The 14,815-nt window shown below is 47.7% G+C and overlaps 1 protein-coding gene across 9 annotated transcripts in view; it reads left to right on the forward strand.

Annotated features, from left to right (window-relative positions):
- Positions 1-14,815, forward strand: part of LOC106605768 (protein tweety homolog 1-like) — a 48,049-nt gene that overhangs the window by 26,017 nt on the left and 7,217 nt on the right. For all 9 annotated transcript variants that reach the window (XM_045699740.2, XM_045699743.2, XM_045699754.2 and 6 more), the window contains 5 exons: positions 12,981-13,056; positions 13,198-13,253; positions 13,551-13,643; positions 13,762-13,854; positions 13,948-14,087. In XM_045699740.2, coding sequence (XP_045555696.1) covers positions 12,981-13,056; positions 13,198-13,253; positions 13,551-13,643; positions 13,762-13,854; positions 13,948-14,087 — 458 coding nt within the window. The remainder of the gene's footprint in view (positions 1-12,980; positions 13,057-13,197; positions 13,254-13,550; positions 13,644-13,761; positions 13,855-13,947; positions 14,088-14,815) is intronic.

Genomic DNA, 14,815 nt, shown 5'->3' on the forward strand with positions numbered 1-14,815 from the left:
CTATACAGTATGGAGAGGGACAGTAGGTCTATACAGTATGGAGAGGGACAGTAGGTCTATACAGTATGGAGAGGGACAGTAGGTCTATACAGTATGGAGAGGGACAGTAGGTCTATACAGTATGGAGAGGGACAGTAGGTCTATAAGGCATGGAGAGGGACAGTTTGTCTATACAGCATGGAAAAGGACAGTTTGTCTATACTGCATGGAAAGGGACAGTTGGTCTATACTGCATATAAAGGGACAGTTGGTCTTTTCAGCATGGAAAGGTTCAATAGGTCTATACAGCATGGAAAGGTTCAGTAGGTCTATACAGCATGGAGAGGGACACTAGGTCTATACAGCATGGAGAGGGACAGTAGATCTATACAACATGGAGAGGGACAGTAGATCTATTCAACGTAGAGAGAGACAGTAGATCTATGCAACATGGAGAGGGACAGTAGGTCTATGCAGCATGGAGAGGGACAGTAGGTCTATGCAGCATGGAGAGGGACAGTAGGTCTATGCAGCATGGAGAGGGACAGTAGGTCTATGCTGCATGGAGAGGGACAGTAGGTCTATGCAGCATGGAGAGGGACAGTAGATCTATTCAACATGGAGAGGGACAGTAGGTCTATGCAGCATGGAGAGGGACAGTAGGTCTATGCAGCATGGAGAGGGACAGTAGGTCTATGCAGCATGGAGAGGGACAGTAGGTCTATGCTGCATGGAGAGGGACAGTAGGTCTATGCAGCATGGAGAGGGACAGTAGATCTATTCAACGTAGAGAGAGACAGTAGATCTATGCAACATGGAGAGGGACAGTAGATCTATGCAGCATGGAGAGGGACAGTAGGTCTATGCAGCATGGAGAGGGACAGTAGGTCTATGCAGCATGGAGAGGGACAGTAGGTCTATGCAGCATGGAGAGGGACAGTAGGTCTATGCTGCATGGAGAGGGACAGTAGGTCTATGCAGCATGGAGAGGGACAGTAGGTCTATACAGTATGGAGAGGGACAGTAGGTCTGTACAGTATGGAGAGGGACAGTAGGTCTATACAGTATGGAGAGGGACAGTAGGTCTATACAGTATGGAGAGGGACAGTAGGTCTACAATGGAGAGGACAGTAGGTCAAAGGGACAGTTTGTCTATGGAGAGGGACAGTAGGTCTACTATGGAGAGGGACAGTAGGTCTATGCAGCATGGAGAGGGACAGTAGGTCTACAATGGAGAGGGACAGTAGGTCTACAGCATGGAGAGGGACAGTAGGTCTATGCAGCATGGAGAGGGACAGTAGGTCTATACAGCATGGAGAGGGACAGTAGGTCTATGCAGCATGGAGAGGGACAGTAGGTCTACAGCATGGAGAGGGACAGTAGGTCTATACAGTATGGAGAGGGACAGTAGGTCTATGCAGCATGGAGAGGGACAGTAGGTCTATACAGTATGGAGAGGGACAGTAGGTCTATGCAGCATGGAGAGGGACAGTAGGTCTATGCAGCATGGAGAGGGACAGTAGGTCTATACAGTATGGAGAGGGACAGTAGGTCTATACAGTATGGAGAGGGACAGTAGGTCTATACAGCATGGAGAGGGACAGTAGGTCTATACAGCATGGAGAGGGACAGTAGGTCTATACAGCATGGAGAGGGACAGTAGGTCTATACAGCATGGAGAGGGACAGTAGGTCTATACAGTATGGAGAGGGACAGTAGGTCTATACAGTATGGAGAGGGACAGTAGGTCTATACAGTATGGAGAGGGACAGTAGGTCTATACAGTATGGAGAGGGACAGTAGGTCTATACAGTATGGAGAGGGACAGTAGGTCTATACAGTATGGAGAGGGACAGTAGGTCTATACAGTATGGAGAGGGACAGTAGGTCTATACAGTATGGAGAGGGACAGTAGGTCTATACAGCATGGAGAGGGACAGTAGGTCTATACAGCATGGAGAGGGACAGTAGGTCTATGCAGCATGGAGAGGGACAGTAGGTCTATGCAGCATGGAGAGGGACAGTAGGTCTATGCAGCATGGAGAGGGACAGTAGGTCTATGCTGCATGGAGAGGGACAGTAGGTCTATGCAGCATGGAGAGGGACAGTAGATCTATGCAGCATGGAGAGGGACAGTAGGTCTATACAGTATGGACAGGGACAGTAGGTCTGTACAGTATGGAGAGGGACAGTAGGTCCGTACAGAATGGAGAGGGACAGTAGGTCTATACAGTATGGAGAGGGACAGTAGGTCCGTACAGAATGGAGAGGGACAGTAGGCCCGTACAGCATGGAGAGGGTTAGTAGGTCTATACAGTATGGAGAGGGACAGTAGGTCTATACAGTATGGAGAGGGACAGTAGGTCTATACAGTATGGAGAGGGACAGTAGGTCTATACAGTATGGAGAGGGACAGTAGGTCTATACAGTATGGAGAGGGACAGTAGGTCTATACAGTATGGAGAGGGACAGTAGGTCTATACAGTATGGAGAGGGACAGTAGGTCTATACAGTATGGAGAGGGACAGTAGGTCTATACAGTATGGAGAGGGACAGTAGGTCTATACAGTATGGAGAGGGACAGTAGGTCTATAAGGCATGGAAAGGGACAGTTTGTCTATACAGCATGGAAAAGGACAGTTTGTCTATACTGCATGGAAAGGGACAGTTGGTCTATACTGCATATAAAGGGACAGTTGGTCTTTTCAGCATGGAAAGGTTCAATAGGTCTATACAGCATGGAAAGGTTCAGTAGGTCTATACAGCATGGAGAGGGACACTAGGTCTATACAGCATGGAGAGGGACAGTAGATCTATACAACATGGAGAGGGACAGTAGATCTATTCAACGTAGAGAGAGACAGTAGATCTATGCAACATGGAGAGGGACAGTAGGTCTATACAGCATGGAGAGGGACAGTAGGTCTATGCAGCATGGAGAGGGACAGTAGGTCTATGCAGCATGGAGAGGGACAGTAGGTCTATGCAGCATGGAGAGGGACAGTAGGTCTATGCAGCATGGAGAGGGACAGTAGGTCTATACAGCATGGAGAGGGACAGTAGGTCTATGCAGCATGGAGAGGGACAGTAGGTCTATACAGCATGGACAGGGACAGTAGGTCTATACAGTATGGAGAGGGACAGTAGGTCCGTACAGAATGGAGAGGGACAGTAGGTCTATACAGTATGGAGAGGGACAGTAGGTCCGTACAGAATGGAGAGGGACAGTAGGCCCGTACAGCATGGAGAGGGTTAGTAGGTCTATACAGTATGGAGAGGGACAGTAGGTCTATACAGTATGGAGAGGGACAGTAGGTCTATACAGTATGGAGAGGGACAGTAGGTCTATACAGTATGGAGAGGGACAGTAGGTCTATACAGTATGGAGAGGGACAGTAGGTCTATTCAGTATGGAGAGGGACAGTAGGTCTATACAGTATGGAGAGGGACAGTAGGTCTATACAGTATGGAGAGGGACAGTAGGTCTATACAGTATGGAGAGGGACAGTAGGTCTATACAGTATGGAGAGGGACAGTAGGTCTATAAGGCATGGAAAGGGACAGTTTGTCTATACAGCATGGAAAAGGACAGTTTGTCTATACTGCATGGAAAGGGACAGTTGGTCTATACTGCATATAAAGGGACAGTTGGTCTTTTCAGCATGGAAAGGTTCAATAGGTCTATACAGCATGGAAAGGTTCAGTAGGTCTATACAGCATGGAGAGGGACACTAGGTCTATACAGCATGGAGAGGGACAGTAGATCTATACAACATGGAGAGGGACAGTAGATCTATTCAACGTAGAGAGAGACAGTAGATCTATGCAACATGGAGAGGGACAGTAGGTCTATGCAGCATGGAGAGGGACAGTAGGTCTATGCAGCATGGAGAGGGACAGTAGGTCTATGCAGCATGGAGAGGGACAGTAGGTCTATGCAGCATGGAGAGGGACAGTAGATCTATGCAGCATGGAGAGGGACAGTAGGTCTATACAGTATGGACAGGGACAGTAGGTCTATACAGTATGGAGAGGGACAGTAGGTCCGTACAGAATGGAGAGGGACAGTAGGTCTATACAGTATGGAGAGGGACAGTAGGTCCGTACAGAATGGAGAGGGACAGTAGGCCCGTACAGCATGGAGAGGGTTAGTAGGTCTATACAGTATGGAGAGGGACAGTAGGTCTATACAGTATGGAGAGGGACAGTAGGTCTATACAGTATGGAGAGGGACAGTAGGTCTATACAGTATGGAGAGGGACAGTAGGTCTATACAGTATGGAGAGGGACAGTAGGTCTATACAGTATGGAGAGGGACAGTAGGTCTATACAGTATGGAGAGGGACAGTAGGTCTATACAGTATGGAGAGGGACAGTAGGTCTATACAGTATGGAGAGGGACAGTAGGTCTATACAGTATGGAGAGGGACAGTAGGTCTATACAGTATGGAGAGGGACAGTAGGTCTATAAGGCATGGAAAGGGACAGTTTGTCTATACAGCATGGAAAAGGACAGTTTGTCTATACTGCATGGAAAGGGACAGTTGGTCTATACTGCATATAAAGGGACAGTTGGTCTTTTCAGCATGGAAAGGTTCAATAGGTCTATACAGCATGGAAAGGTTCAGTAGGTCTATACAGCATGGAGAGGGACACTAGGTCTATACAGCATGGAGAGGGACAGTAGATCTATACAACATGGAGAGGGACAGTAGATCTATTCAACGTAGAGAGAGACAGTAGATCTATGCAACATGGAGAGGGACAGTAGGTCTATACAGTATGGAGAGGGACAGTAGGTCTATGCAGCATGGAGAGGGACAGTAGGTCTATGCTGCATGGAGAGGGACAGTAGGTCTATGCAGCATGGAGAGGGACAGTAGATCTATGCAGCATGGAGAGGGACAGTAGGTCTATACAGTATGGACAGGGACAGTAGGTCTATACAGTATGGAGAGGGACAGTAGGTCCGTACAGAATGGAGAGGGACAGTAGGTCTATACAGTATGGAGAGGGACAGTAGGTCCGTACAGAATGGAGAGGGACAGTAGGCCCGTACAGCATGGAGAGGGTTAGTAGGTCTATACAGTATGGAGAGGGACAGTAGGTCTATACAGTATGGAGAGGGACAGTAGGTCTATACAGTATGGAGAGGGACAGTAGGTCTATACAGTATGGAGAGGGACAGTAGGTCTATACAGTATGGAGAGGGACAGTAGGTCTATTCAGTATGGAGAGGGACAGTAGGTCTATACAGTATGGAGAGGGACAGTAGGTCTATACAGTATGGAGAGGGACAGTAGGTCTATACAGTATGGAGAGGGACAGTAGGTCTATACAGTATGGAGAGGGACAGTAGGTCTATACAGTATGGAGAGGGACAGTAGGTCTATAAGGCATGGAAAGGGACAGTTTGTCTATACAGCATGGAAAAGGACAGTTTGTCTATACTGCATGGAAAGGGACAGTTGGTCTATACTGCATATAAAGGGACAGTTGGTCTTTTCAGCATGGAAAGGTTCAATAGGTCTGTACAGCATGGAAAGGTTCAGTAGGTCTATACAGCATGGAGAGGGACACTAGGTCTATACAGCATGGAGAGGGACAGTAGATCTATACAACATGGAGAGGGACAGTAGATCTATTCAACGTAGAGAGAGACAGTAGATCTATGCAACATGGAGAGGGACAGTAGGTCTATGCAGCATGGAGAGGGACAGTAGGTCTATGCTGCATGGAGAGGGACAGTAGGTCTATGCAGCATGGAGAGGGACAGTAGGTCTATGCTGCATGGAGAGGGACAGTAGGTCTATGTAGCATGGAGAGGGACAGTAGATCAATGCAGCATGGAGAGGGACAGTAGGTCTATACAGTATGGACAGGGACAGTAGGTCTGTACAGTATGGAGAGGGACAGTAGGTCCGTACAGAATGGAGAGGGACAGTAGGTCTATACAGTATGGAGAGGGACAGTAGGTCCGTACAGAATGGAGAGGGACAGTAGGCCCGTACAGCATGGAGAGGGTTAGTAGGTCTATACAGTATGGAGAGGGACAGTAGGTCTATACAGTATGGAGAGGGACAGTAGGTCTATACAGTATGGAGAGGGACAGTAGGTCTATACAGTATGGAGAGGGACAGTAGGTCTATACAGTATGGAGAGGGACAGTAGGTCTATTCAGTATGGAGAGGGACAGTAGGTCTATACAGTATGGAGAGGGACAGTAGGTCTATACAGTATGGAGAGGGACAGTAGGTCTATACAGTATGGAGAGGGACAGTAGGTCTATACAGTATGGAGAGGGACAGTAGGTCTATACAGTATGGAGAGGGACAGTAGGTCTATACAGCATGGAAAAGGACAGTTTGTCTATACTGCATGGAAAGGGACAGTTGGTCTATACTGCATATAAAGGGACAGTTGGTCTTTTCAGCATGGAAAGGTTCAATAGGTCTATACAGCATGGAAAGGTTCAGTAGGTCTATACAGCATGGAGAGGGACACTAGGTCTATACAGCATGGAGAGGGACAGTAGATCTATACAACATGGAGAGGGACAGTAGATCTATTCAACGTAGAGAGAGACAGTAGATCTATGCAACATGGAGAGGGACAGTAGGTCTATGCAGCATGGAGAGGGACAGTAGGTCTATGCAGCATGGAGAGGGACAGTAGGTCTATGCAGCATGGAGAGGGACAGTAGGTCTATGCTGCATGGAGAGGGACAGTAGGTCTATGCAGCATGGAGAGGGACAGTAGATCTATTCAACATGGAGAGGGACAGTAGGTCTATGCAGCATGGAGAGGTACAGTAGGTCTATGCAGCATGGAGAGGGACAGTAGGTCTATGCAGCATGGAGAGGGACAGTAGGTCTATGCTGCATGGAGAGGGACAGTAGGTCTATGCAGCATGGAGAGGGACAGTAGATCTATTCAACGTAGAGAGAGACAGTAGATCTATGCAACATGGAGAGGGACATTAGATCTATGCAGCATGGAGAGGGACAGTAGGTCTATGCAGCATGGAGAGGGACAGTAGGTCTATGCAGCATGGAGAGGGACAGTAGGTCTATGCAGCATGGAGAGGGACAGTAGGTCTATGCTGCATGGAGAGGGACAGTAGGTCTATGCAGCATGGAGAGGGACAGTAGGTCTATGCTGCATGGAGAGGGACAGTAGATCTATGCAGCATGGAGAGGGACAGTAGGTCTATACAGTATGGACAGGGACAGTAGGTCTATACAGTATGGAGAGGGACAGTAGGTCCGTACAGAATGGAGAGGGACAGTAGGTCTATACAGTATGGAGAGGGACAGTAGGTCCGTACAGAATGGAGAGGGACAGTAGGCCCGTACAGCATGGAGAGGGTTAGTAGGTCTATACAGTATGGAGAGGGTTAGTAGGTCTATACAGTATGGAGAGGGACAGTAGGTCTATACAGTATGGAGAGGGACAGTAGGTCTATACAGTATGGAGAGGGACAGTAGGTCTATACAGTATGGAGAGGGACAGTAGGTCTATACAGTATGGAGAGGGACAGTAGGTCTATACAGTATGGAGAGGGACAGTAGGTCTATAAGGCATGGAAAGGGACAGTTTGTCTATACAGCATGGAAAAGGACAGTTTGTCTATACTGCATGGAAAGGGACAGTTGGTCTATACTGCATATAAAGGGACAGTTGGTCTTTTCAGCATGGAAAGGTTCAATAGGTCTATACAGCATGGAAAGGTTCAGTAGGTCTATACAGCATGGAGAGGGACACTAGGTCTATACAGCATGGAGAGGGACAGTAGATCTATACAACATGGAGAGGGACAGTAGATCTATTCAACGTAGAGAGAGACAGTAGATCTATGCAACATGGAGAGGGACAGTAGGTCTATGCAGCATGGAGAGGGACAATAGGTCTATGCAGCATGGAGAGGGACAGTAGGTCTATGCAGCATGGAGAGGGACAGTAGGTCTATGCTGCATGGAGAGGGACAGTAGGTCTATGCAGCATGGAGAGGTACAGTAGATCTATTCAACATGGAGAGGGACAGTAGGTCTATGCAGCATGGAGAGGGACAGTAGGTCTATGCAGCATGGAGAGGGACAGTAGGTCTATGCAGCATGGAGAGGGACAGTAGGTCTATGCTGCATGGAGAGGGACAGTAGGTCTATGCAGCATGGAGAGGGACAGTAGGTCTATGCTGCATGGAGAGGGACAGTAGGTCTATGCAGCATGGAGAGGGACAGTAGATCTATGCAGCATGGAGAGGGACAGTAGGTCTATACAGTATGGACAGGGACAGTAGGTCTATACAGTATGGAGAGGGACAGTAGGTCCGTACAGAATGGAGAGGGACAGTAGGTCTATACAGTATGGAGAGGGACAGTAGGTCCGTACAGAATGGAGAGGGACAGTAGGCCCGTACAGCATGGAGAGGGTTAGTAGGTCTATACAGTATGGAGAGGGACAGTAGGTCTATACAGTATGGAGAGGGACAGTAGGTCTATACAGTATGGAGAGGGACAGTAGGTCTATACAGTATGGAGAGGGACAGTAGGTCTATACAGTATGGAGAGGGACAGTAGGTCTATACAGTATGGAGAGGGACAGTAGGTCTATACAGTATGGAGAGGGACAGTAGGTCTATACAGTATGGAGAGGGACAGTAGATCTATTCAACGTAGAGAGAGACAGTAGATCTATGCAACATGGAGAGGGACAGTAGATCTATGCAGCATGGAGAGGGACAGTAGGTCTATGCAGCATGGAGAGGGACAGTAGATCTATGCAGCATGGAGAGGGACAGTAGGTCTATACAGTATGGACAGGGACAGTAGGTCTATACAGTATGGAGAGGGACAGTAGGTCCGTACAGAATGGAGAGGGACAGTAGGTCTATACAGTATGGAGAGGGACATTAGGTCCGTACAGAATGGAGAGGGACAGTAGGCCCGTACAGCATGGAGAGGGTTAGTAGGTCTATACAGTATGGAGAGGGTTAGTAGGTCTATACAGTATGGAGAGGGACAGTAGGTCTATACAGTATGGAGAGGGACAGTAGGTCTATACAGTATGGAGAGGGACAGTAGGTCTATACAGTATGGAGAGGGACAGTAGGTCTATACAGTATGGAGAGGGACAGTAGGTCTATACAGTATGGAGAGGGACAGTAGGTCTATAAGGCATGGAAAGGGACAGTTTGTCTATACAGCATGGAAAAGGACAGTTTGTCTATACTGCATGGAAAGGGACAGTTGGTCTATACTGCATATAAAGGGACAGTTGGTCTTTTCAGCATGGAAAGGTTCAATAGGTCTATACAGCATGGAAAGGTTCAGTAGGTCTATACAGCATGGAGAGGGACACTAGGTCTATACAGCATGGAGAGGGACAGTAGATCTATACAACATGGAGAGGGACAGTAGATCTATTCAACGTAGAGAGAGACAGTAGATCTATGCAACATGGAGAGGGACAGTAGGTCTATGCAGCATGGAGAGGGACAGTAGGTCTATGCAGCATGGAGAGGGACAGTAGGTCTATGCAGCATGGAGAGGGACAGTAGGTCTATGCAGCATGGAGAGGGACAGTAGGTCTATGCAGCATGGAGAGGGACAGTAGATCTATTCAGCATGGAGAGGGACAGTAGGTCTATGCAGCATGGAGAGGGACAGTAGGTCTATGCAGCATGGAGAGGGACAGTAGGTCTATGCAGCATGGAGAGGGACAGTAGGTCTATGCAGCATGGAGAGGGACAGTAGGTCTATGCAGCATGGAGAGGGACAGTAGGTCTATGCTGCATGGAGAGGGACAGTAGGTCTATGCAGCATGGAGAGGGACAGTAGATCTATTCAACGTAGAGAGAGACAGTAGATCTATGCAACATGGAGAGAGACAGTAGATCTATGCAGCATGGAGAGGGACAGTAGGTCTATGCAGCATGGAGAGGGACAGTAGGTCTATGCAGCATGGAGAGGGACAGTAGGTCTATGCAGCATGGAGAGGGACAGTAGGTCTATGCTGCATGGAGAGGGACAGTAGGTCTATGCAGCATGGAGAGGGACAGTAGGTCTATGCTGCATGGAGAGGGACAGTAGGTCTATGCAGCATGGAGAGGGACAGTAGATCTATGCAGCATGGAGAGGGACAGTAGGTCTATACAGTATGGACAGGGACAGTAGGTCTATACAGTATGGAGAGGGACAGTAGGTCCGTACAGAATGGAGAGGGACAGTAGGTCTATACAGTATGGAGAGGGACAGTAGGTCCGTACAGAATGGAGAGGGACAGTAGGCCCGTACAGCATGGAGAGGGTTAGTAGGTCTATACAGTATGGAGAGGGACAGTAGGTCTATACAGTATGGAGAGGGACAGTAGGTCTATACAGTATGGAGAGGGACAGTAGGTCTATACAGTATGGAGAGGGACAGTAGGTCTATTCAGTATGGAGAGGGACAGTAGGTCTATACAGTATGGAGAGGGACAGTAGGTCTATACAGTATGGAGAGGGACAGTAGGTCTATACAGTATGGAGATGGACAGTAGGTCTATACAGTATGGAGAGGGACAGTAGGTCTATACAGTATGGAGAGGGACAGTAGGTCTATACAGTATGGAGAGGGACAGTAGGTCTATAAGGCATGGAAAGGGACAGTTTGTCTATACAGCATGGAAAAGGACAGTTTGTCTATACTGCATGGAAAGGGACAGTTGGTCTATACTGCATATAAAGGGACAGTTGGTCTTTTCAGCATGGAAAGGTTCAATAGGTCTATACAGCATGGAAAGGTTCAGTAGGTCTATACAGCATGGAGAGGGACACTAGGTCTATACAGCATGGAGAGGGACAGTAGATCTATACAACATGGAGAGGGACAGTAGATCTATTCAACGTAGAGAGAGACAGTAGATCTATGCAACATGGAGAGGGACAGTAGGTCTATGCAGCATGGAGAGGGACAGTAGGTCTATGCAGCATGGAGAGGGACAGTAGGTCTATGCAGCATGGAGAGGGACAGTAGGTCTATGCAGCATGGAGAGGGACAGTAGGTCTATGCAGCATGGAGAGGGACAGTAGGTCTATGCAGCATGGAGAGGGACAGTAGGTCTATGCAGCATGGAGAGGGACAGTAGGTCTATGCAGCATGGAGAGGGACAGTAGGTCTATGCAGCATGGAGAGGGACAGTAGGTCTATGCAGCATGGAGAGGGACAGTAGGTCTATGCTGCATGGAGAGGGACAGTAGGTCTATGCAGCATGGAGAGGGACAGTAGATCTATTCAACGTAGAGAGAGACAGTAGATCTATGCAACATGGAGAGGGACAGTAGATCTATGCAGCATGGAGAGGGACAGTAGGTCTATGCAGCATGGAGAGGGACAGTAGGTCTATGCAGCATGGAGAGGGACAGTAGGTCTATGCAGCATGGAGAGGGACAGTAGGTCTATGCTGCATGGAGAGGGACAGTAGGTCTATACAGTATGGAGAGGGACAGTAGGTCTATTCAGTATGGAGAGGGACAGTAGGTCTATACAGTATGGAGAGGGACAGTAGGTCTATTCAGTATGGAGAGGGACAGTAGGTCTATACAGTATGGAGAGGGACAGTAGGTCTATACAGTATGGAGAGGGACAGTAGGTCTATACAGTATGGAGAGGGACAGTAGGTCTATACAGTATGGAGAGGGACAGTAGGTCTATACAGTATGGAGAGGGACAGTAGGTCTATTCAGTATGGAGAGGGACAGTAGGTCTATACAGTATGGAGAGGGACAGTAGGTCTATACAGTATGGAGAGGGACAGTAGGTCTATACAGTATGGAGAGGGACAGTAGGTCTATACAGTATGGAGAGGGACAGTAGGTCTATAAGGCATGGAAAGGGACAGTTTGTCTATACAGCATGGAAAAGGACAGTTTGTCTATACTGCATGGAAAGGGACAGTTGGTCTATACTGCATATAAAGGGACAGTTGGTCTTTTCAGCATGGAAAGGTTCAATAGGTCTATACAGCATGGAAAGGTTCAGTAGGTCTATACAGCATGGAGAGGGACACTAGGTCTATACAGCATGGAGAGGGACAGTAGATCTATACAACATGGAGAGGGACAGTAGATCTATTCAACGTAGAGAGAGACAGTAGATCTATGCAACATGGAGAGGGACAGTAGGTCTATGCAGCATGGAGAGGGACAGTAGGTCTATGCAGCATGGAGAGGGACAGTAGGTCTATGCAGCATGGAGAGGGACAGTAGGTCTATGCAGCATGGAGAGGGACAGTAGGTCTATGCAGCATGGAGAGGGACAGTAGATCTATGCAGCATGGAGAGGGACAGTAGGTCTATGCAGCATGGAGAGGGACAGTAGGTCTATGCAGCATGGAGAGGGACAGTAGGTCTATGCAGCATGGAGAGGGACAGTAGGTCTATGCAGCATGGAGAGGGACAGTAGGTCTATGCAGCATGGAGAGGGACAGTAGGTCTATGCAGCATGGAGAGGGACAGTAGATCTATTCAACGTAGAGAGAGACAGTAGATCTATGCAGCATGGAGAGGGACAGTAGGTCTATGCAGCATGGAGAGGGACAGTAGGTCTATGCAGCATGGAGAGGGACAGTAGGTCTATGCAGCATGGAGAGGGACAGTAGGTCTATGCAGCATGGAGAGGGACAGTAGGTCTATGCTGCATGGAGAGGGACAGTAGGTCTATGCAGCATGGAGAGGGACAGTAGATCTATGCAGCATGGAGAGGGACAGTAGGTCTATGCAGCATGGAGAGGGACAGTAGATCTATGCTGCATGTGATTCACTCAGTAAGTCAATAGAGCAGGCAGTGGGCCACGTGTTGCAGTCAGATATCTGTGTCATTCAGTCAGTGTGTCTCTGTTAACTTTTCCCTTATGATCTCTCCCTCAATTTCTCTCCCCCTTCACCTCTCTCTCTTTCTATGTCTTTCTTTCTATATCCCACTCTACCTCTCTTCCCCCTCTACCTCTCTCTGCATCTCCAGGCTGTCAGTGACTTCTGTACAGATCCCAACACGTTTGTGCTCAACTCCACCCACTTCAACTCTGGGACCAGCTCAGGTACAGTAGTGCATCGCTGCACACTAACAAAGAGTCTCTGATCATTTCATTCATATAGCCATTCATTTTGATGCTGAAATGCCCTGACACACTGTATTCATTGCTGATTGATGGTCTGCTGCTGTCCTCTGTCCTATCCAGACGTGTTGGATTATTACCTGACCTGCAGCAGACGTATGAACAGCCCATTCCAGCAGGTAGGAACTGTTCTCTGTAGATGCTGTGTCTCACGTAGTGGTGTTAGGGGATCAGGGTTTCAATAACACATGGACTCTTCTGAGTGCCCTGAAATGAGTGGGCTGGACCAATGTAAATATATGGGGGTTAGTATTATTTCTGGGCAGCTCTATAATTCCAACCCTGGTGGCACTGATATAAGACAGTAAGTAAACTTGTATTTTCTGATAGGTACTGATCAGGATGTTTATAGATTATACAGTTTTAGCATGATGATGCTAAGCTAAGCAATATTTTCAATGACCTGTTGTCTGCAGCTGCTGACCCAGTCACAGAGGGCCCTTTCCAGCATCCACACACACCTATCCAGCCTGGACCGGAATGCTCTCCCACAGGTCCCCAAGGCAGAGGTACGTCACACTGGGCCAGGGTGCAACCTATGACACAAAATGGCTGTCAAATATATAAAGCACAGTGACATGTTTATGAAACTAAGTGTGATATTATCCTTACCTATTGTCGTTGTAGAAGTCACTCAGGGAGGTTCAGCAGATTCTCAATGCCACAGAGGGCAACTTTCACCAGCTAGTGGCTCTACTCAGCTGTCGAGGTCTCAACAAGGTAGGCCTAGTGTTTAACATGGGGTGTAATGGGCTCTGGTGTGTTCTTGCTGTTTTCTCAAGTCTTTTTGCTCTTTCTGTCTCTGTTTCTTAGGATTATATTGACTCTTTGAAAGGCCTGTGCTATGACGGGATGGAGGGATTGCTCTACCTCTCCCTCTACTCTTTCCTTTCGGCTCTGGCCTTCACTGCCATCCTCTGTTCCCTGCCCGGCGCCTGGAGAAGCTTCCCCAGGTGTGTGTCTGTGTGTGTCGGGGTGTGTGTGTGTGTGCGTGTGTGTGTGTGTGTGTGTGTGTGTGTGTGTGTGTGTGTGTGTGTGTGTGTGTGTGTGTGTGTGTGTGTGTGTGTGTGTGTGTGTGTGTGTGTGTGTGTGTGTGTGTGTGTGTGTGTGTGGTGCGGCGCGCGCGTGAGAACGAGATATGTTATTGATGTCATAATGTTGTTGCTGAAGTTTTCTACATCATAGTTGAACATTTCCTCTGAACATGCTCAGCAGTAAGGTAAGGTTGTACTATATTGAGGTGCATCTCTAGGTGTGGGTTGACGTACTGGATGGATATGTAGTTCACTACTGTACCTCCAGGTCTGTCAGAGCTTCTGTCTGTCTGTAGTAAACAGCTTCCAACTGTGTCACAGCCAGAAACATGAAGGGAAAAAAGATTCAGGGATCAACAAGGGGATTCATTTTTTTCTATTTGCGAATATCGATGTCAAATTAACAGGAGGTCTGTATTCCAAAGGACATTGCTGAATGCACCATCACAAACCCATTAATTTAACAGATAAAAAAAATATATATACAGTACTGTGCAAAAGTTTTAGGCAGGTGTGAAGAAATGCTGTTAAAGTAAGAATGCTTAAAAAAAAATAGACATGTTTAATAGTTTATATTTATCAATTAACAAAATGCAAAGTGAGCGAACAGAAGAAAAATCTACATCAAATCAATATTTGGGGTGACC

This window comes from Salmo salar, chromosome 02 (assembly GCF_965601325.2).
Source record: "Salmo salar chromosome 02, fSalSal1, whole genome shotgun sequence".
Lineage (NCBI taxonomy): Eukaryota > Metazoa > Chordata > Actinopteri > Salmoniformes > Salmonidae > Salmo > Salmo salar.